This window comes from Lissotriton helveticus, chromosome 2_1 (genome assembly GCF_964261635.1).
Source record: "Lissotriton helveticus chromosome 2_1, aLisHel1.1, whole genome shotgun sequence".
Classification (NCBI taxonomy): Eukaryota; Metazoa; Chordata; class Amphibia; order Caudata; family Salamandridae; genus Lissotriton; species Lissotriton helveticus.
This window is the reverse complement of record NC_136059.1, coordinates 788,060,012-788,083,662: the sequence shown is the minus strand read 5'-3', so window position 1 is coordinate 788,083,662 and position 23,651 is coordinate 788,060,012. Positions and strand designations below refer to the sequence as shown.

Below are 23,651 nucleotides of genomic sequence, written 5' to 3'. Positions count from 1 at the left end.
GTGTGCAATCTGCAGCTCATATGCCTCGAACATCCTCTTCAGGTAAATAGGAAAACCCTAGTCTGCCTGTAGGTTGTTCAAGCTTGATAAGGTTGAAAGGATCACCCCACTATAGTTTACCTTCCCTGAATTCCATATATGCAAATGGCTCAATCCAGTACCAGTGCTCATACCACTAAAATGTAGACATGTAATAACACAGATGTTACAACACCATGGACTTACTCTTACAGGAGATGTTACCTTTGTGGTAGAGGTCTATAAAGCATATAAAACAGAGGTATTCTATCCGTGGGTAACATTTCGAGCGGCAGATGCCAACACCAGAACATTTCACACATACACTCACACAGCAATTCAAAACAATGATAGAGCTCACGAAGATTTAGAAATTGCACTATCATTTCAGGAACACAAACTGGTTCCAAGGCACTCTACCACATTCACAAGCAAACGTCAGACTGGTACTCCTCAGCAATGACATGGGAAGATGGCCAGTCTTAGCTGGCTACCCACCATATCCACAAATAGCCGCACTCACAGCAGCAGAGCTGCATACACTTTACACAGATCTAGTTAATTATACATAAGTATGACAGTTTGTTATGTGAACAATAACAAACCCAGCAAGGACTGCTCAACGTGTACAACCACATTTCCAAGGCCAGTGATTAGTCGAGCCACCATTAATTCAATTATGGGAAAGGTTCCCACCAGAAGAGAGAAGATTCCGTTCTGGATTGCACAAAAAACAAATCAACTTGAAGCAGTGTTTCTCCATAAGGGACCTCAAGTTAAATATAAAATTCTCACAATGTGCCTACCTTTGGAGATGGTTTCCCCAGTAGAAGAATGAGCCACATAGGACACGGTATTTGCTGCACTCTACGCCATCACACAGGGTACACCACCCATAACTGTTTTGCCTGATGTGCTTAAACAGATCCAAAATTAATATGGGGCAGCCCCTGCCCTGGACTAAGGGATGAAACTTATTGGCATTTATGCCAGAGTGTCCTCAATTATTTTAAGTAATATAGAGGGCGGAGCTTGTCTGGTCTCAAGATGTCCAGAAGCCGTCATCGCTATCCGGCAGGAATTGCCAACATCCTTGGAGGAAAGTGTCATTATGTAGCGGCATCGTACTGTGCTCGTCACCTGCTGTTGGACGAGACTTTTGCTGCTGCCGGAGACCCCTCCTCAGTGCTTCAGTGGCACAGTGCTGAATTGCTGGCCTGCACGGCCTACCAGACCGGGGGCTGATGCTTAGTGCGGCCTGGAGATTTCGAGAGGCGGTTGCTGGTCGTTGCCCACATGGCGAATTTGGGGTGAAGCAGGCCTCATCACTGGAGCCTGGAGTGGGCGCGGACTGGGCAACGCGGGCTGTAGAATCACCCGGATGGCTGTCCCGGTCCCTAAGGGGTGGAGAGGGGCTTGTTCAGCAGATCGTCCGCTGTCCCTGCATCCCGAGAGTGCGGGGGTCGTGGGAGAGGCTCCACTCCACCTGCACATTACCAGAGGGTCTGGCGATGGGATGTGACTGGGCCTCCCTATACAGCAGCAGAAGAGCTGACTGAAGGAGTAGATACCTCCGGCTGTGACGGGCTTGGCCCCGTGGCAGTGCGTCATCAGTTCTCATTGTAAATTACCTCTGCATTGCTGGGCAAAGCGAAGATCGTTACCCTGCCCAGCATATTGGATGGGCATAAGTGAGCTACCCGCTGGTGCCCATACAAGTTTCTACCCGAGGGGATGGGCCTGCCGCACAGCACAAGAACAACAACATTGTAAGAAGCACCATCATCGAGGTGCGACACCTACATCACAATGGGAAAGCCAGAAAAAAATAGGCCTAAACTGCAATTTGAACAACACAAATCTGCCAGGACAAGACAGGATGATGTTGAGACAACTGCAAATAAACAAGCAACCCAAAGCATGGAATTGGAAGGGGACCTGCGACAAACATTGGTAACGATGCAGCAGAGCCTCACCACCATAGACGGAAAAATAGACTCCCATTCCTATTGCATGGATCGTATGTCAGAAAGCATTGATAAGCATGCAGAAGGGCTGGATATGGCGGAAAGGAGTGTGCCTGAAGCTAAAGATTTGCGGGTAGAAGCCACTGGCGTGCAGAAACAAAGGGAGAAACTCATTCCGACCCTGCAGAACAAAGCAAAAGACCTTAAAGCTGACATAAGACGGAACAACCTGCGCATAGTGGGTCTAACTGGAACCACCAAGACTGGGAATATGGAGCCCTGTGTAGAGCAGTACTCACCACCTACCTGGGCTGCAACACCTTCTCATGCGTATTTATAGTGGAATGCGCGCATTGCTCACTGGCCCCTCCCCGGCCAGCCCACGGGCGCCCCCTCATAGCTCGGCTCCTTAACTACAGAGACAGGGAGGCAGCCCTGAAATGAGCTAGGGAGCTCCAAACTCTCTCTCTAAACTGACTTTACTCATCAGGTACAAGAGGCGCAGATGTAGTTTGTGCCATTTAAACAGAAATTGCCGGAGCACAACGTGGACTACGCCATGCCTTACCCAGCACGCCTAAAAGTGACGGTAGAGGGGATGTCTAAAATCTACATAAATCCCATTAGCCTGCAACAAATGCTCAAGAAAGGCGAAAAGACTAAGGACCACACACCAGCGCAGGGTCTTGCGTCAGATGACAATGCTCTTCACAGCGGGCTAGATCAGCAAGACTGATGGGTTGAACACTACCATTGATTTGAACTTATATCTGTGAAGATTACAGTCGTCATGCTGTTGGAGGTGCCGTATGTGGGAGGCACAACAGGAGTACATATGGCCTACTGAAGCGATGTGCACTGGGCCATATTACTTTGACGAGGGATTCAAGGAGGTGGGGAGGGTGAAAGGTACCTTGGCAACACACACCAGACATTTGTCTATTTTAGGGTGCACTAAGTAAAGAGGTATATGACACTTGCTGGCTGATGACTAAGCTCGTGCCCACTTTCATGTTGAAATAATAGTTTTAAAATTCCTTGGGTGTGATATACAGAATATCTGACAGTCATACAGAAACTGGAGCTGGAGAATAGCTCACAGGTATTCACCACCCTCATGTGTATTCCACTTAGTTTTGGGAGGAAATGCCTGTTTGTAAGGAGCTTGAATCTGTGGGTGGGGAACATTATGCTGCGTCATAATTTGAGGGACATGGTGTTGGAGGAGGGTGGGAGAATTTGATATACACACATTATTTGCATTAAGTAGCCAAGAGGGAGGTTGTAGGAAAATTTGGGGTAACATCGTAGACCTAGTAATGGGAGAGTTGTGTGATGAAGGGAGAAAGTGATTCCAGTGCAACACCAGTTACATGTGGTGCTTCAATATGTTTTCTGTATTGGAATGTTAGGGGGTTGAATGATCATCGCAAAAATTCTTAAAGTAGTACTGTACTTACAGCGACATCACATAGACATCATCATATTGCAAGAGGCGCATGGGTTGCTTTCACAAAGCAGAATGAGAGGCACATGCATTCCTGCAGGATTTATGAAATGCATGAGGGGTCCTAGTGTGGGTGCGTCTTGGGGCAGGTATACAAATTCACAAGGTATGCGTCGATTCTGGGGGAAGACATGTAGTGTTACGCTGCTGCAAAGATAACTTTAATGCGCTTTTGGTAGGCATTTACGGTCCCAACTAAGATGACCCTCAGTTTTAAGCTCCTTACGTAGTAAGCTGGCTACTTATGGGAATACACCACAACTCTAGGGTGGGAATTTTAATTGTGTAGTGTCTCCCGAGCTGGCAAGATCTAAATGCCCCTCCAGAAGACAATTGGCAGCAGCTATAGCTATAGCTGAAGCAGATGGGTTGGTAGATGGCTGGTGCTTTTGCTTCCCGCAGGGAATACACGAATTATTCATGTTTAAGACATACATACCCATATAGATTACTGGTTAGCCTCACGTGACCTATTGCCTTTTATATGCCAATGCGAGCATCTACCGCATACATACTCCGGTCACTCACCAGTCAGATTGACCTTGACGATTGGGGACATGTAACCTAGGGCCTTTAACTGGCAGATCCTGCAATATTCGCTTTTAGACACAGTGTTCCGCGAGAAACTTGCACACGCGATAGACGACGACTACTTCCACAATAACCTAGGGAGTGTGTCCTGGATGGCCTCCATTTGGGGGGCTTTTAAGGCCTATATCCAATGCATAACTATTTCGAAACATGCAGGAGTGCTCCGATCCATTAGGGATCTGTTGCAGAAACTGGAGAAGGAATTGGCCCATTTTTACAGAGCACTGGTGCTGGTCCTGGCAAATGAAGGGACCAGAACTGTACTTTACTGCCCCTTGCTGGTTGTAAAATCAAAGGATTTGTGTCGATTGACCTATCAAACCACACCATGTTGCCAGTCGTGCACAGTAGACATCAAGGGCTCCTTTGTAGCTACCTGCCTCCTCTCATTCCAGAAAATAGCTTTACAACATTAACCAAAACAGAGGTATCTGTTCCCTGGAGGAGGATATCGGACAGTGAAGGTTTGCTATTTCTGTTATGTCTACCAACACCATACAAACACTGTATGTGAATTTATAGTAGTCAATAACACATGCCAACAATGAAGTTGTTTATTAGGAACCACCATTGGATTTAATTACCAGTTATACACCATTGCGTGAGGTCCTTGTTTTTGCACAGACTGCCTCTGGCTATTTCACAGATATTGATTACTTTTTCTGAGATTTGTCAGACCTACAGTTGCATGGAACTTGTGCATTTATAATCTGGCTTAAAAGATGTACTTAGTTCAACCTTGGATTTATGTTTGGATTTCCATTTAGCTGCTTTTCTTTTTCATATGGATTGGTTTTGTGACCGTGATCTTTTTGCTTCTAAATGGACACTATATCCCAGAACACTCTGCTATTGAACTGGTAACCAAGGTTTTGAAGTTTCATTCTTCATCACACAAAGAGATCTATCCCTTGTGAACATTTCTGCAGTCCCCGTTCAGGATTGCTTTGTTTGTGATAAAGTGCCATTTCATATTTTTGATGTTACAGAGACTGAAAATTATTATGTATTTAAACTGCCCTCTTAATGAAGGGGTCACCCCTGGAAGCATTCCTGATGATTGGGATATTAGCACTGTAAGATCTAGGCCCTCTGAGCCGGAATATTATACTATGTTTGCGAGTGAAGCTATGTATAGTGATACATCTTATTACGACGAAATGTTTTTTATCACCATTATGCACACCATTACTTACACAGAGAAAATAAACCACGTTAAGTATTTAATTACATACAATGGGAACATTGTCTTACACCACCATTGGGAAGCTCAAGAATGCACTGACAAAACCTTGCATACTTTTCTGGCAATAACCCTTAGATCCAGTGTCTTATTATTTTAAAATTCGTCCTTCCCTGGTAAAGACAAATATGCAGACAGAAACAAAATTCATTTATTCTGCTCCCTTTATTTTTTTTCAGCTGTCAATAAAAAGTCATGGCTTTTAGCAAGGCAATGCTGATTTAAAAACTATTTGGGGAACGAAAGATTGGGAGCAATTTACAAATAAGACAGAGGACAGCTCAATATCATTGTACAGAAGAAAACTAGTTACTTACTTGTAACTACAGTTATCCAGTATTGGTATCTTTCATAGATTCACATGCCTGAATCATTCCCCGTCGTCGAGGCGGGAGTCCCACGGTAAAAAATATATACAATAGCAGTGCCTAAAAACCATTAGTAGTAGGCTAGAAAAGGATATAAGCCCAACTAGGCCCAAAACTTAGCAGCCTATCTACCTCATTATGTAAAAAGAACTGAAAATGTAGCCTCAGCCAATCAGCTGACCTCACCCTCTAGAACCTTCCCAGCCCAGGCAGTTCTCCTCAGATTTTCCCAGCACTAGTGAGAAGTAGTATCCATAATAAAGAACTGCCCTGCCGGGGAGGAGGGTGGGTGCATGTGAATCTATGAAAGATACCAATACTGGATAACTGTAGTTACAGGTAAGTAACTTGTTTTCTTATCCAGTATTGGGGTATCTTTCATAGATTCACATGCCTGAATCAGAATAGCAAGCAGTAATAAACATATCTGTCGGTAGAGGAAGGTGGGAGACAATCCAAAACCATATATCCCCACACAACCTGGAAGGTACTAGAGCAAGAACATGTTTCAGAACATATGCATAATCATGACAATACCTTCATATAATATACAGTGTATTAAAAAACAGTATGCCAAACCAGTTTAACAATATAGAAAAATAAGAAAAAACACCATTAAACTCTAACCTCAGTGAAGAAGATGCTGCAACACTGCTTCTCCAACTGATGTATCTTCATTTACAACCGACTGCAGGCAGTAGTGCTTGGTAAAAGTGTGTACACTTTTCCATGTAGCAGCACGGCAAATGTCTTCCAGGGTCACTCCTGCAAAGAGGGCTGTTGACGCGGACATCATCCTGGTGGAATGCGCCTTAACCTTTCTCGTCAGAGGTTTGTTCGCCTTCTCATGACAGAAGACAATGACAGAGGAAAGCCATCTGGCTATAGCTGCCTTCGTCACGGCCTGACCACGGGTAGCTTGGCCATAAGCCACAAACAGCTGGTTAGATTTGCGCAAATCTTTTGTCTGTTGCAAATAGAATTTGAGGCATCTTTGGACATCCAAGGAATGTAGTACCCTTTCGGCTGGAGTCTTGGGGTCCGGAAAGAAAGTTCTGAGTTTCACCGGTTGATTGATGTGAAACTGAGTCGGAACTTTGGGAATGAACTTAGGATGAGTTCTAAGTGTCACACAATCCTTGGAAAAATGTAGGAAAAGTTCCGAGATAGTGAAAGCCTGTATCTCACTTACTCTACGGGCTGAAGTGAGAGCCAATAAAATAGCCACCTTCCAAGTCAAGAACTTAAGTTCTGCTTTATGAATGGGTTCAAAGGGTCTTTTTAGCAATTGAAATAACACAATATTGAGATCCCACTCTGGAGGAGGAGGTCATACTGGAGGGAAAACTCGAAATAACCCTTTAAGGAACTGTTTTATTAAAGAGGAAGAGCATAACGATGGTTTGCTGTAACCCTTTCTGAATCTTGATATGGCCGCTAGGTGAACCTTAATAGAAGAGAAAACGAGACCTGATCTAGCCAGAGACAGCGGATAAGGTAGAATCTGCTCCGGTGGAGCCTGTAGTGGATGGACATCATGTTCTCCGCACCACGAACAGAATCTCTTCCATTTAAAGCGATAAGTTCTGAGGGTACTCTGGGCACGAGCCTGAGAAAGAACAGCTCTACAATCTGGAGAGATCTCAAGGTCTTTAAACTCTAGGAAATCAGGAGCCAGGCGTGCAAGTGCAGCGATTGAGGATCCGGATGTAGTATTTGACCTTCCTCCCGTGTTAGCATTGAAAGTGTTGGCCTGAGGCGCAGTGGAGGCTGATGAGAGAGTAGGAGAAGCTCCTGGAACCAATACTGTCTGGGCCAGCGAGGAGCAATTAGGATTAGAGAGCAACGCTCTCTCTTCATTTTCTGTAGAACCCTCGGGATGAGAGGGATCGGTGGGAAGGCATACGCAAAGATTCCGGACCACCTCATCAACAGGGCATTTCCTCTCGACCCTTGTTGGTGGAACCTGCTTGCAAAATATAGGCATTTGCTGTTCTGTTGTGTGGCGAACAGATCCAGCGTTGGTGTGCCCCAGATCCGAAAAATTCTGTCTACTTGGCGTTGTTCAAGTTCCCACTCGTGACATCCTGAGAAAGACCTGCTGAGATCGTCGGCCAGAGAGTTCTGAATTCCCTGTACATGCTCCGCTCTGAGGGAAATTTTGTGATGGATCAGCCATTCCCACATTTCCTGTGCTTGCAGTGACAGGGCCAGAGATCTTGTGCCCCCTTGCTTGTTTACGTAGAACATGCTGGTGGTGTTGTCCGTGCGCACCAGCCCTGCAGAGCCTGCAATTCTTGGCAGGAAGGCTTGCAAGGACAGAAAAATGGCCCTCAACTCGAGGCTGTTGATGTGTTTTTGTTTGTACTGATGAGACCATCGTCCCTGTACTTGAAGGTCTTGTAGATGGCCTCCCCAACCCTCCACGGAGGCATCCGTTGTCAGAGTAAACTCCGGTATGGTCTGAAGAAATGTGAGTCCCGGAGACAAATTGTTCTTTGACGCCCACCAGAGAAGAGCCTGTTTCATCTTGGGTGTGACCTTGATGCGGTCTTCGAATGAGCCGTCTATCTGCCGCCACTGCCGATGCAACTCCTCCTGGAGAGGCCTCATTCTGAGCCGAGCTAATGGGACTAGATGGAGTGCAGAGGAACACATCCCTAGCAGGGAAACAAATTGTCGGACCGAAAGAGACTTTCTTGTCCTTATTTGACTTGCCAGCTTTGTGATCCTGTCTTGACGAATTTGGGTCAAAAAGGCTTTGCACTGAGAAGTGTCCAATATTGCTCCCAGAAATGTTAGAATTTGTTTGGGTTGCAGTTGAGATTTGGTCACGTTGAGGGTCAGGCCCAGATTTGAGAACATTGATAGAGCACTCTTGACTGATTGCCTCGTTGAATTTCTTGTTGGACTTTTTATTAACCAATCGTCGAGGTACGGGAACACTTGTATTCCCTGTGACCTCAACGCAGCTGCTACCGGAGCTAGAGTCTTGGTAAAGATCCTTGGTGCAGATTTCAGGCCGAAAGGGAGCACTTTGAATTGAAAATGGACACCAGCCACCGTGAATCTCAGATACTTGCGGTGGTTTGGGTGTATGGGAATGTGGAAGTAAGCGTCTTCCATATCCAAGGAAGCCATGAAATCCCCTTCGATGAGGCAATTGAGGACATCTGTGAGCGTCACCATGCGAAAACTCTGTTTTTTCAGATATTTGTTTAATTTTCGTAGATCCAAAATTGGACGCCACTCTCCTGAAACCTTTTCCACAAGGAAGAAGCGAGAATAAAATCCCTGATTTTACTGGAATGTTGGAACTCTTTCTATCGCATTCTTGTGCAGCATCTTCATGGCTTCCATGAATAACAAATGAAGACAAGGGGGAGATGGACCTCTGGGCGGTGATGTTGGGGGTTTCTGCAAGAACTCCAGAGTGTGTCCGTTCTTGACAATGTCCAGAACCCACTGATCTGAAGTTATCTTCCGCCACTGTTGATAAAAGACGGAGATCTTGGCGCCCACAGGGAGGGAAGGAAGGATGGATGGTGTCCGGCAAAGCTCACTGGCGCTTATTTGAATCGCGTCCCTGGTAGTTAGAACGTCGTTTTCCTCCTTGACGAGAGAAACCCGCGGACGATGATTGCCTATATGACTGTTGGTAGTACGGCTTATTCTGAGTTTGATACTGGCCGTTTTGCTGGTTTTGATAATGTCCTCTGGAAGAAAAACCACGGCCCCTTGCTCCTCTGAAAAATCCTCGCTTATACTGTAGGGTACCAAGCGATTTGGCCGTATCAGTGTCCGTCTTGATCGCAAGCAAAGCTTCATCTATGTGCTTGCCAAACAACAACTCTCCATCATAGGCCATGTCAAGAATTTTGGTCTGGACTTCAGGTCTGAAAGAAGTTGCCCTGAGCCATCCTTGTCGTCTGAGAACTGCCGACCCAGCCAATTGTCTGAAGGCAGTATTAGAGATATCTAGGGCGCAATCAATAATCTCTGAAGCCGCCCGCTCCCCTTCCATGACAACCTTCCGGACTTCTTGAACACGGTCCTCAGGAATAAGGTTGATGAATTCTGACAGATCTGACCACATTTGTCGTGCTAAAATTGCTAAAGAGTTAGCAATTTTAACAGTAGCAGCGGCATTAGCTGAGAACTTCTTCCCAATCGCATCCAATCTTCTGCCCTCCTTGTCAGGAGGCGTTGATATTGGAGTTGCTGGATTCTTGGATTTCTGTTGAGCCGCCTGTAAAATTACTGAATCAGGTCGTGGGTGACCAATCAAACACGAAGGAGTATCCGGTGGTGCTCGATACTTCTTTTCCACTCTTGGAAGAACCGCCGGGATGGAAGCTGGCGTCTTCATTATGTTAATCCCTTCCTTCCAAATATATTCAATGATAGGTATAGATCTGGATACCCTTCTATACCCTTCTTTGAAATCATGAAGAAAACAGTCAGTCTGCTCAACGGAAACTGTAATCTGGAATCTAGCGGCTGCTCGTTGCATGATGTTATGAAAACCTCCGATGTCTTCTGGCGGAGAATCCGAAGGATGTGGTAAATTCGGAGAGGGCATAGGAATGACGTAATCATTCCATGGTTCCATAGGCGTGGAATCCGTGATTTCACCATCCTCTCTTTCATCCTCATCTGGAGAGGAGACGTCAACATCACCACCAGTCTCAGGGTCAACCTCCTGCCTTGGAGACTGTGAAGGTTGTGGCGGAGAATGCCTCTGCATCTCCACTGGCACAGGCTGCTCATTAGTATTAGGCAGAGTTGGCGGAAACCTCTGGCGATAGTCAGCCAGCATGGCCTGAAATCTTGAATCAAAGAAGACGGAAGATGGGCTGTGTCCTCTGTGCGTTGCGGCTCAGGGTGATAAGGAGTTGATAAATCCTCCTGATAATAATGAACATCATCATCGTCATCCTCTTGATATTTTATATGCAACTGGGAAGGGTGATGGGCCACTCCAAAAGGCTCTTCATCATCCCCTTCATCGTCAGAGTCTTCCTCCACGTAAGTTTCCAGAATATGTGAAGGCAAGAGAGGAGATATATGAGAATAACTCTGCCTCTGAAATGACTTCATCTGGAAATGGGTATATTGCACTCTTGCCGGAGATGTGGGCAATAGATGCGTAGACGGCACATTCAAAGGAACCAGTGCTCCTGTCGACGGTGGAATAGAAACAGATGCGTTCGTCGACGGAACTGTCGTCGACGGGACCGTCATCGCTGTTGTTGTCGTCGACGAGGCCTTCTTCGACGACATCCTCGTAGACGAATCCATCGACGGACTCTTCGTCGTCGAGCCTGCCGTCAATGGAGCCGAAGTCTTCGTCGACGGGGCCGTCGACGGGCTCGTCGTCGACGGGATCTTCGTCGACGGGGTCTTCGTCGACGGGGTCTTCGTCGACGGAGCTGATGAAACCTTCGTCGGCGGGGGAGCCGTCGACGAGACCGTCGACGGAACTGATAACGAATGCTTCGTAGACGGTGATTGGACCGTCGACGATGGGCTTTTCCTCGACGATGCTTTTTTATCAGACGAAGAAGGTGAAATGACAGGTACTGAAGAAATCCTGACAGACATCACAGGAGAAGTAATTGCTGAAGTGGAAACTGTGCTTGAAGATGTAGAGGATGTAGAAGAGGTGGTGACAGTATGAGAGGACACCAAAGAGACAGTTTTAGTTCGGGCTGTACTCACAGTTGGTGACCCTGTTGACGCAGCACTCTTTGTGGAATCAGAGGTTATGTGAGAGATTTTAGGTTTCTTCTTTCTCTCAGGAGAACACCTCTCTTTGGAACTGGCTCTCTTACTTGAGGTAGAGGCTCTGTCCTCGTCATCTGTGGAAGACGACTTCAACCACAAAAGAACTCTTGCCTCTCTATCCCTGATGGTCTTAGGAGGGAAGGTTTGACAAATCCTGCAGTCCTTCACAACATGTGAAGGGTGCAAACAATAAATACAATCAGAGTGCTGGTCGTCCACATGTACCCTCTTCTTGAAGCAGGATCCACAAGCCTTGAAAAGAGCCTTCTTTTCAGACATCTTGAAGAAATGTGAAGAAATTTGAAGAAAAACTGAGTAGGCACTCAGGGAGACTCCCTTACACACGAAGTGCGGTGAAAATCTGAGGAGAACTGCCTGGGCTGGGAAGGTTCTAGAGGGTGAGGTCAGCTGATTGGCTGAGGCTACATTTTCAGTTCTTTTTACATAATGAGGTAGATAGGCTGCTAAGTTTTGGGCCTAGTTGGGCCTATATCCTTTTCTAGCCTACTACTAATGGTTTTTAGGCACTGCTATTGTATATATTTTTTACCGTGGGACTCCCGCCTCGACGACGGGGAATGATTCAGGCATGTGAATCTATGAAAGATACCCCAATACTGGATAATAGTATATACAATTCTTCACATTCTACTCCAGAGGGATAGCTAGTGTGGCCATTAGATACTAATCGGTGTCATGCACTCCTCTGACCTGTGCTTAGGACTATCAAAATTGGACACTGTCCTGCTGTCATAGACTGCTGTCTGAAGAAAGAGCACAAGAGAGGTGTGAGTACTTCAAAGTGGTCGACCCACAGAACAGGAACTTCAATGATAGACTAAATCACATTTGTGTGTGAAATTGGCTTTAAAAAGGGGAGTCGAAAACTCCCAAGTTGTCAAACTAAAGCTGTACATCAACAAGGAGAAGCTCAGCACAAGTTCTGCCTGTCTTCCTTGCTGGGTGAGAGGGACATCACCGAAGAGAATCAATAAACTTGCTTTAAGAACCAGATTCTGAGAGTGACACAGCCTTAGAAAGATGTGAGGCTTCGATATGCAATACCTTAGACATCAATGCCCAGCTCATAGTTGTGAGAACTCAGGAAAGGGCCGCTCCAGCCCCCTGGTACTCGGAAAGCCTCAAGAAGAAAAAAGCCATGTGTAGAGGTAGCGAGAGGAAATGGAGAAAAACTAAGCTGCAGGGTGATAACTTGGACTATAAATCAGCACATAGAGCCTATTTAAAAAGCTGTAACACAGCAAGAAGAGATCATTTAGGCATCCGAATATTGGAGGTAAAGAGCTCCTCTAAGGAACTCTTTAAGATTCTTAAGGAGTTCACAAACCCCGGAGCTAATAGTCCCTCCCTCCTGCCTACACAAAGGCTTTGTGACAACCTAGTCAACCATTTTAAACAAAAGATCGATACAATTTACAGCTCCTTGGGAGCAGTAGAGGTACCGAATGGGTCAGTCCCTCCCCGAGCTGATACCTCACTACCTAGGCTCGATTCTTTTGTAGCTATTACCACAGAGCAAATAGAGTCTGTACTAGCTCACACAAAATCAGGCTCACCATTAGACCCGGCCCTGCCTTTTATTATGTCAGAACTAGCGCCGGTCCTATCTTCCTTGCTCTCGGAAGTCTGTAATATATCATTGGCCACAGCCACGTTCCCCATTAAATTGAAGAAGGTGCACATTAAACCTCTGCTGAAGGCAGCACTGGCAGATCCGGCAGACCTGCAAAATTACAGACCGATTTCTCTCCTTCCTTGCTGCTCTAAAATCATGGAGACATTGATTAATAAACAACTCTTGGGATATTTGGAGCAGAATAATCTTCTGGATCCCTCCCAATCCGGCTTCCGGGCAGATCATAGTACCGAAGCTGCCTTGTCAGAAGTAACAGACAAAATAAGGATGTCACTGGATAAGGGGATCCCTACAATGTTAGTGCTACTTGACCTGTCGGGGCCTTCGACACCATCTCTCATAGTATCCTTTTGGATAGGCTACGAGAGATTGGTGTCCGAGAAATGGCCTTAACCTGGCTACAAAGCTTTCTGACCAACAGAACACAATGTGTCAAATTGGACAAACTTGTGTCGTAGACCACGTTAGTGGACAAGGGTCCCCCCAGGGGTCCATTTTAAGTCCTAGCTTGTTCAACATCTATGTGGCCCCTCTGGCTACCATTATTAGATCTTGCGGTTTTGAGACGATCTTGTATGCGGACGACAACCAGGTGATAGTCCCCATTGAGACAGATCCCACAGTAACTAGAGCAAAATTTAAGACCTGTATGTTGAAAATAGCCACTTGGATGAGTAAGAACTTCCTTTAGCTTAACTCCAACAAAATGGAGGTCCTTTTGTTCGGGAAAGCTGAGGAACTGAGGTCTGCGGCCTGGTGGCCTATAGAACTTGGGGAAGCACCTAGCCCAAAAAAGCAGGCAAGGAACCTGGGCATTATTATCGATGAAAAACTCTCTATGGAGGATCAGGTGAAGACGGTTTCAGGCACATGCTTCGGTCTAATGCGGATGTTGAGACAGATCTTTCCGTGGATTCCCCTTGCAGCCAGAAAGACCCTAATACAGGCACTTCTAGTCAGTAGACCAGATTACGGTAATTCATTATTAGTAGGAATTAGGGAAGATCTATCATCAAGGTTGCAAGTAGTTCAAAATACAGCAGCGCGTTTGGCTCTCAACAAACTAGTACGCACCGCGTCATCACCTCTCTTGCGTCAATTGCACTGACTTCCCATTAGGAAGAGAGCAGTCTGTAAGCTCTTGTGTATAGTGTTTAAAGTACTCCAAGGGACTGTCCTTGTGTACCTAAAGGAGAAGCGAATATCCTATGTCTCCGTGCGCCAATTGAGATCCAGTAATCGGAAACTGCTCTGTCCCCGGAAAATCAGGAAAACTAAAATGGGTGGTTGTGCGTTTTCTCATCTAACCCCCTTCCACTGAGACAGATTTGAGCCTGTGCACACCTGGTTCAGTTTAAGAAACAGCTTAAAACATGGATGTTTTAACTGTCACTGATAACTTGCAGTGTGCCACCAAGGCGCAAAGAGATCCCCTTGGGGAAGATTCGTTGTGCCATATAAGTCTTAATAATAATAATAATAATAAGTAAGATTCTGCATGAGCAGAGGACCCTGTGAGAGAGAAATTGCCTGGAGGGAGAAAGGCCCAGTGGGATCATGCCAAGTGGATCCCGGGAGCGGAGTGTGGGGTTCAGGTCCATCTGGACCACCTCACTGATCGGGCATTCTCCCAGTGTGTGCAGTCGTGACCATTGTATGCCAGGTGAGGGCTGCAGTGAAGAATAAGTGTCATCGTTCATGGTGCCGCACTAGATTCATGACTCCTTGATCACCGTTAACAGCGCTGCCCCACTGGGGGGGTATGATTAACACATTACTCACAGAGCTACCCGTAATGAGGCCGCATGGACGGTAGTCGTAGACCTTAATGCACGATTACATCACTCATGCTCACAAGGGCCAAGTCGTTAGTGTTAACACTTCACTCGCCATGTATACCTTGGCCACAATGTCTAGTGGTTAAAGCAACTCCCTCTTTGCCTTCTCAGCTTGGGTGATCGCTAAGGCGGCCCGTATCTTAAGTATTCCACCGGTGGGTGAAGAAAGCAACACTAGAAGGTACGTTCATTCTAGGCGCTCACGCGCCTCCACAATTTGCATGTCGTGCTCTGCCATATCATGTATCCACGCTAATCTAATTTCAATAGTAAGCGCCACGCTCTCTCTACATTGGTTTTAGAAATATCCCGTGCTATGAGTGTTGGGTGTCGGCTGACACCTTGGAACATAAAGAAGCCCCAAATCATTGTGCCACCCCACCTGAATCATTAGGTGATCTTCCAGATAATGACCCTTTCTTTACAGAAAACGTACCTTACACACACACACACATTTCTGATTCCTATCTTTAATTTCACAGGCTGTCTCCCCCTCCCTTGTCCTGATGAAGACCCACCACAGATGATTATGAATCTGCACTATTAGGGTCGAAACATTGACGACGTTTGCTCAATTTGTCCACGCATCACCCAAACTAGCATAAGGAATAATTATATCCTGTTGGGTGTTATGCATCCCATGTTGGACACACTTGTAAAATATTGTCCTCACTTGTAAATGTGTGTTATTTTTGTCACCTATGTACAGCACCTTGTCACTGATCACGACCAGCCACTAACTGCATCACCTCCACATGCTGCATTGTATTTGTACTTTTTGGACAGCCAATTATTTATTTATATTTCTAAAAAGTAAAAAACTCAAAAAGGAAGTTTTCCTCTGAACTACATTGTGTTGTGTGTGTTACTATACTACATTCAATGATCAATGTAATGTCATAAATCATAGTGAGTACGCTTGATCTAAGTACACGTGATTCCCAACTGAACCATTGTTTTTTGCTAGCATACCTCCCCAGGTTCTGGGGGTTACTCGGTTACCCCAATATTGTTAATGGCAAAAGTGGAAAGGTATGACCTAGGTGACTTTTTGAACATTGGTCAGGCAGTGTCCAGGAGTCAGCCCCATCCACTGAATAGAAAACCTGAACAAAAGTGGCTCCTTACCCGCAGCTACTCAAAAAACATTCTGGACCTTTGCAGAACAGACTATGGCTGACCATTCTGCCTGTAACCTGTGAGGAGAGCTGAAGGGCTAGACCTGCCACCACTTGCTTGCAGGACTAAGAAGTGGACAACAATGGTCAGTTGGCTGATCTCCTTTGTTGCTACAGGGACATACCAAGCTGCAAGAGACCTTTTTCCTGGTGTGACCAGTGAACCATTTACAAAAAGAACTGGACAAGACATGGCTGGTGACCTCTGCTGGAGGCCCCTCGGGACAGTTCCTGAGGTCCTGGCAGCCTTAAAAGTGGCTAAGAGGAACTACTCCATAAAGTCTGAAAAGTTGGGACTTCCAAGACCTCCAGAAGGACTTCATGGCAAACATCCACTTCAGGCTTGCCCCACTGGAAGATTTTGAGCTCCATAAAAAAGACTAGGCCTGAAGGTAAAAATCTTGATTGGGCGAAGGCATGAAAAGTACCCGCCTGAATAGAAGACTTCAGCAGCCATAACATTTGAATCTGCTTTCTCCTATTGGATTTATGTCCTTTTGGTGTCATTTTTCTTATGAGATTGTTCTTAATTCCTAGAAATTGTCTGTGGGGTTTTTATTGAGTAGTGATCTGACTTTTTCGAATATTTTAGTGTTGCTAAATATTTGACATATTTTCCTCTGTTAAACCTATCTGCTCTGTGCCATAGCTACCAGGGGTTGAGCCCAGGTAAAGGTTCTTGAAACTGAGCGTTTTACCTGTAGGAATCTGGGACTTATTACTTGGCTAAGACTCACATCCTCCCCAACAAATAATTCATTGTTTTACACCCAATATCACTGTTCCTTCATGTGACATATTCATATGATTAAACTATTCTTTTCATACAATCACAAACAGGAAATCAAAATAAATTGCACACAAATTAAGATACATGCAAGGACAGAATAAAATTAAGAAAATAACCAAAATAGGATACATGACAAGTTCTTCCTTAAATAACAAAAGATGCATTAAATGCATACAGGGCTACAACATAACTCCCTGATTAAGACATACAACTTGGGAAAACATGCATTGATTTATGCTACCAATGTTGCAAATACAAGGTCGGGCACAAGGGACTTCACTTGAAATATATTTCAAGGTGAAGTATGTTTTAACTTTCTCTTTAGTACTAAACAAAGGGTGAAATGATGTACTTGCCCATTTCAAAAGTATCCTGAAGCCTTTTCGGGACAAATTTGTTATCGGATTTCTAAAAAAAAAAAAAAAAATGTACATTTAAAAAATGTTGCCAAATACATTCACTTATTCTTAAACAGTAGCTGGTAAGCACTAGTTAGTCTGTGCCAATACATCACCACTACCTTTTTGTAGTTATTTATGTAAATGCGATCACCCTTTGTAATCATCACTCGTTTTTTTTCGTAACAGAGAATAAACCTTGCTGAAAACCAAAAATATTTAGACGTTGGTCTGTTAAGGAAAGCAATCACCAATAATTCTTACACATTCCCAAATGCAGCATTGCAAAAGTAACTTTTGACTAAAGATAGGCAAATAACACCACTTTTAGGAAAACCTTATACACCAAAGCCTGCAGTTAATGATCTGTTGGCAAGAAGGATATTAGAGTGTGCAAATAAAATTAGATTTGTTTTACATACTAGTCCACTGATGATTAACAACTATAGTGCAGAACTCAACGGTGTGGATGTGAACTACAGAAGAGGGAAACTGACTTTTAATAGCAAGTGAGAATAAAATAATAGAAATCAGCAAAAGATGCTGCAGCAACAAAGGAAAGTGAAAGGCAAGGACAAACTTTCAAAGTTGATGCCAGAATACCCTCACGGGTGAAAGTGCGTATTATAACATAACAAAGTGATGCATGCCATTTTTAATCTAGTAATTTACTAAGGAGACACAGCAATAAAAGAGACCACCAGAAAATACGGAGAGATTATTCGCCTTTGTAGATAAGAATGATCTTTTTAGGACAGTCCAGCCTGTGGGGGCTGCAAATGAGGCACGGAAGATAGCTTTACAAGGTGGGACCCAACTACACTACATTAGAGAGGAATTCAAATCCATGGAAAATACCAGACTGTTTGTCAGCATTGAATGAGAAAATGTAAGTAGCCAGAGCCTGAGAGAAGCAGTCCTTCTGGTTTTTAGAACAGGCAATAAGGGAGGAGGTCTTACAGTACCAGTGTGAGGTGCTATTTGGGCAGGCATCGGTATAGTTAAAGGTGCTGCCCTATGTGTATTATACCTGGACGAGAATTATATATTACAAAATGATGATTTAGGGAAAAAAAGCATTACTTACCTTTGGGGAAAATGATACTTACCCAGTATGCATCTGTTCTTGGCATATAGAGCTGTAGAGACCTATGCTGGGCATGGATCGCCATCTAGTGTTGGGTAGGATGTTTGCACTTTGTTTTTCTTCGAAGAAGTCTTTCCAGTCACAAGTTAAGTGACTCCTCCTTTCGGTGATGGTGCGCATGGGCATCGACTCCATTGTTAGATTGGTTTCGGGCAGAGGGTGATAATGGAGTTAGTAAGAGTAGGAAAAGGAGATGTCCATGAATGCATGTTTCTAAGTAAGATGTTACTGAAACCGGTATAGGTACCCGGGGAGGCGGGTGGGCGGATATGACTCTACAGCTTTATATGCCAAGAACAGATGCAAACTGGGTAAGTAGCGTTTTCTGGAGCTGTAGATCAAATGCTGTGCATAGACTATATAGCAGTTATCTCCCAAAGCGTTAGCTAACCTGTATCTGTTGCAGTGGTTTGAAATAGTGTACGTAAAACTGCCTGGCCTACTCTAGCTTGTTGTCTTGCAAACACATCTACACAACAGTGTTTTGTGAATGAGTTGCAGCTTTGCATATGTAGTCTATGGGTATATTTCCTAAGAGTGCCATAGAAGCCCCCACTTTGCTGCATAGCAGGCTCTTGTAGTAGGACGTCTCGCCTCTTTGATAATATTCATGCAGTCTGGCGGTAGATGAAGATAGCCAAACTCTAAGACTTCAGGAGCCAGATCGCCAGATTGAGTTGACTGGGGTCTGGATGTCTGATGTCTCCATGGCTCTGTGTGAGAAGATTGGGTATGAGACGTCGTTTTTGGTGAGGAAAAACTGAGAGTTCCAATAGGGTTCTGAACCAAGGTTGCCGTGCCTATGTGGGAGCAACTAGGATTAGTGTCAGCGACGCTTGTTTGAGTTTCTGAACCACTAATGGAATGAGTGAGAGAGGTGGAAAAGCATAAGCAAATATCCCTGACCAATTTTTGCATTGCATTTGGACAATGGGTGTGGATACCTGGACGCGAAGTTTGGGCATTTTGTGTTTTGGTATGTGGCGAACAGGTCTATGTGATGGACTCCCAACGTAGAAAGTATGGAAGGAGGACCTGAGGGTGGGGTTCCCATTCGTGTATTTGCTGTCTCTGCCTGCTGAGTGGATCTGGAATCTGGTTGTTGACACCTGGGAGATGTTCCGCTAGGAGATAAAGTTTGTGCTGAATGGCCTACCTCCAGATGTCTTGGGCCAAGCGGGACAGTTGGAGAGAGTGTATGCCCCCGTTTTTGTATGTAATACATGGCTGTCATGTTGTCTGTACGAATTAGGACAGCTTTGCCATCCTGGTGAGTTTGAAACGCCTTGAGTGCTAGGAATATTGCAAGCAGCACTAGGTGATTGATGTGGAGCAACTTTTGATGCACTTGCACTGTGTGCAGTTGTAGATAAGCTCCCCAGCCAGTGATGACGCTTCCGTGGTCAGTACTATTTGTGGAACCGGGTCTATGAACGGCTGTCCTTTTGATACATTTTGTGTATTCTACCACTGCAGAGAGCGATGAGTATGGCCGCTAGATTGGTTAATAGACCCTCAGACTGGTTCCACTGACTGGCTAAGCATTCATGAAGAGGACGCATGTGCAGTCTGGCATGGGGAACGATCATGATGCAGGATGACATAATTACCAGTAGCTGCAAGCAAGTTTGAGCTGGAATCCAATGGTTGGGTTCACAACGGAGAACTAAGTCCTGAATATTTAGAATTATGGATGAGCTGGGAAGAGGTTTTTGAGTATCTATTGTGGCTCCTTTGTATTGGTTGGTTGGAGATGTGACTTTGGCACATTTGTTGTGAACCCTAGTTGATGCAGTAACCAAATTGTCTTATTGTCTTGAAAGTGTGCTGCAGACATTGTTGGTACGTGTTGGCTTTGATGAGCCAGTCGTCTAAGTATGGGAAGACGTGGATGCTTTGTCTCCTTAGGTGAGCAGCTATTACCGCCAGACACTTTGTGAATACTCTGGGGGCGGTGGTGACACCAAATGGGAGTACCCTGAACTGATAGTGTTGACCTGCTACCACAAACCTGAGGAATATGCGATGAGAAGGGTGAACTGGTATATGAAAGTAGGCGTCTTTTAGATCTAGATTAGATAGAAAGTCTCCTTTCTGTAGTAGAGGAAGTACAGGTTGAAGTGTCACCATGTGGAAATGGACTGACTGAATGTACCGGTTGAGTTGTTTGAGATCTAAAATTGGTCTGAGAGAACCGTCTTTTTGGGAATCAGGAATTAAAAAGAGTATACGCCCAACCCGTGATGTTGGGGCGTCACCGGCTCTATAGACCCTTTTAGAAGTAGAGTCTGAACCTCCTGTTTGAGGAGGAATAGAGAGTCTGGTGATAGTTTGTGGGGCTTTGGTGGAATATTTGGAGGCGTGTTGATAAATTCCAGGCAGTAACCAGAACGGATAATTTGGAGTACCCAATTGTCTGTTGTTATTGATTGCTAGATTGGTAGAAAATCTGGCAGTCTTCCCCCGAAAGGTGTTGAGTGGGCGGAGGGAAGTGAAGGCAAGTCACTGCTTTGAGTTGGCAGGGGAGTTGCGTATGTTTGAACCCCGTCCCCTGCCCTTACCGTTGTTACCCCTTTAACCTCCCCTGAAATAACCCTTAGGTGTAGAGGGTTGGTTATTGCCCTTATAGGCGGAGGTGACTTGAGATGAGGTATTTTTGGAGCTTCCTCAGTAAAAAGAGTGTGAAAGGAAGCACAACCCTGTGTGGAAAGAAGGGCTCCCATAGATTTGGCTACCTCAGTATCTTTTTTCATTTTCTCAAGTGAAGAATCTACCACTGGCCCAAATAGATGTTCCTTATAAAATGGGGTATATAAAATGGAGGTTTGAACCTCAGGTTAAAAGCCAGATATATGGAGCCAGTCGTGCCTCCTTAAGAGGACACTAGTGTTTATAGCTCTAGCAGCAGTGTCTGTAGCATCAACAGAACATCTTATTTGATTGTTAGCAATAAGTTGCCCTTCATGAACCAGATCTTGTGGTTTTGATTTGTGTTCCGGGGGTAAAGTACGAGTTAATCACCTTCAGTAACGATGTATCTGGTAGAGACGATTCTAACCGCAGATTCCTTATCATAGAATTATCCCCAGGCGTGAGACTGGACCCGGAAAACTTTCTTGCCCAGCATCCCTGTGCGCAGGGGGTGGGGCGGCACTACGCGACTCCACCTCCCCGACGTCCTGCACGGGCGTGACGTCAGCGTGGTCACATAAGCGCCACGCCGGCACGCTGACGTCAGTTTGCTTCGGAGAACTTTTCCGTGCCACTACGCAGAGCCAACATAACAAAACTGAGGAGAACAAGGGAACAGTGTGTGAAAAAACCAGAGAGACAAAAAGAAAGAAACAAAATGTAAGAAACACCACCAGGTGGCACCAAGGCACCAGAAGGCGACCACAGCAGGCCAGAGCAGGAAAGGAGCAGAGCACCACTATGCGGCACAACCCGCGCAAGCCAAGGCAAAGCACCCAGTGGCAGTAAGCACCAGAAGGCCAGAGCAGCGAAGCCATAGCAAGAAAAGTGCAAAGCACCACTCCATGGAACCACCTTGCCAGCCAAGGCGAGAGCCATCCTGGAGGCACAAGCATGCGAAAGCACCGTAACAGAAAGAGAGAGAGACTGCAACCACAAGGGGAAGGGCCACAAGCCCGGAACAGAGGAGCAACAGGCAGCCATCCCCAGACCACACTGACAAGGATGGCCAAACCTCCTGAAAGGAGGAGGAGGTCAAGGACAGGTAAACCATCCGCAGGCTACAGTGCCATCTGAAAAGAACAGGAGGCCAAGGACAAGTAAAAGAACCTCCAGCGAAAAGACCAGGTGGGAATCAGAAACTCTAACAAAGGGAAAGAGCAATAGTAGGCCCTCACGCTGGAGAGAAACCAGCTGGAGGGATGCCAGACCGGAAGAAAACCAAGAAAACATCCACTGAAGACAAGGCACCCAGAGGGAGGAGAGTGTATAACCCCCAGCAGAGGGTCCTCGCAGAACGTGGAGGAAGGGTGGGTCGTGAAGGAATCTGCGGCTAGAATCGTCTCTACCAGGTACATCGTTACCGAAGGTAAGTAACTCGTACATCTGATAGAGACTACTAGCCGTAGATTCCTTAACGTTGAATAGATACCCTAGCCACACCCAAAAGGGAGGAGGGCCTGCGAGAAAGCCTCCCCACCAGGAGAGACACAGACCTAGCAGGGGACACGCCACAGGGACCAGAAGGGAAAGGCCAGGATAGCGCCCGAAAGCCTCAAGGAACACAAGGACCACCTCAACCACTAGGGAGGAGAGGCAGAACCAGAGGCAGGGCCCATTCGAAGAAAATCCGAACACACCCCAGCCTCAATCATCGGACAAGACAGGGGCGGCCACACCGCCAAAAGTGCAGATGGAAGAAGAAGAAGAAGAAGAGCACAAAGGGGTAGAAGAACAACAGGCCTGCACTGGCATGCATAACCAGCAGCAGACAACACCAGGGAACGGTGCACCCAGGACAAGCCTGACGCCAGGCGAAGGTAGGGGCCAGAAAAGGCCAAGAAGGGCCAGGACGTGCCCCCAAGGGAGGGGCCAGCACACATGGACCCACGAATGAAGTGGAACCAGCAAGAGAATCGCGCCAGCGACATACCGTGAAACCACAGAGAGCAGAGGCCGAAGGACAACCACATCTCCCCAGCACATGATAGAGCTATGATAGAGCTATGTAATAGCTACCATTACCCCACATAGGGCATGTTACGTCACAAGAACATGGGAACCCTCTTAGGAAACAAATTCTGCAGCAGAAGACAAACAGAAAGACCTGCGGAGGAACGGCAGGCGGCTTGCCAATCAGCCAACAAAATACACAGAAGGCCTAATCTCAGGGTCAACACAGCTTACCACAGCCAAACCCACAATCAAAAAAGGGCAGAACCAGCAGCCAACAGCACCAAAGTCTGAACAAAGGACCTGACGGCACATCAACCACACAGAACACACAACCGGAGCTACCCGCTACAAGGCCCCAAAAACCAGACCGAAGAAGGAGGAGGAGGAGGAGGTGATGGATTAAACCCAGATCTGTTGACTGGGTGTGAGTGATTGATTGGTTCAGATGCTCCGTCCATCACCACCCCCTTTTGTACCGCTTTGTTCGCCATAAGTTGGCAGGGTATGCTCAGACG

At 45.8% G+C, this 23,651-nt stretch overlaps 1 protein-coding gene across 2 annotated transcripts in view; it reads right to left on the bottom strand.

Moving 5' to 3' along the window:
• DCP2 (decapping mRNA 2) overlaps nt 1-23,651 on the bottom strand; it is a 356,226-nt gene that overhangs the window by 43,720 nt on the left and 288,855 nt on the right. The window contains exon 10 of one of the 2 annotated variants that reach the window (XM_078675513.1): nt 17,301-17,352. The exons of the other annotated variant lie outside the window; for it this stretch is intronic. Within the exon in view, the coding sequence (XP_078531639.1) occupies nt 17,301-17,352 (52 nt within the window). The remainder of the gene's footprint in view (nt 1-17,300; nt 17,353-23,651) is intronic. 2 annotated transcript variants of the gene reach the window in all.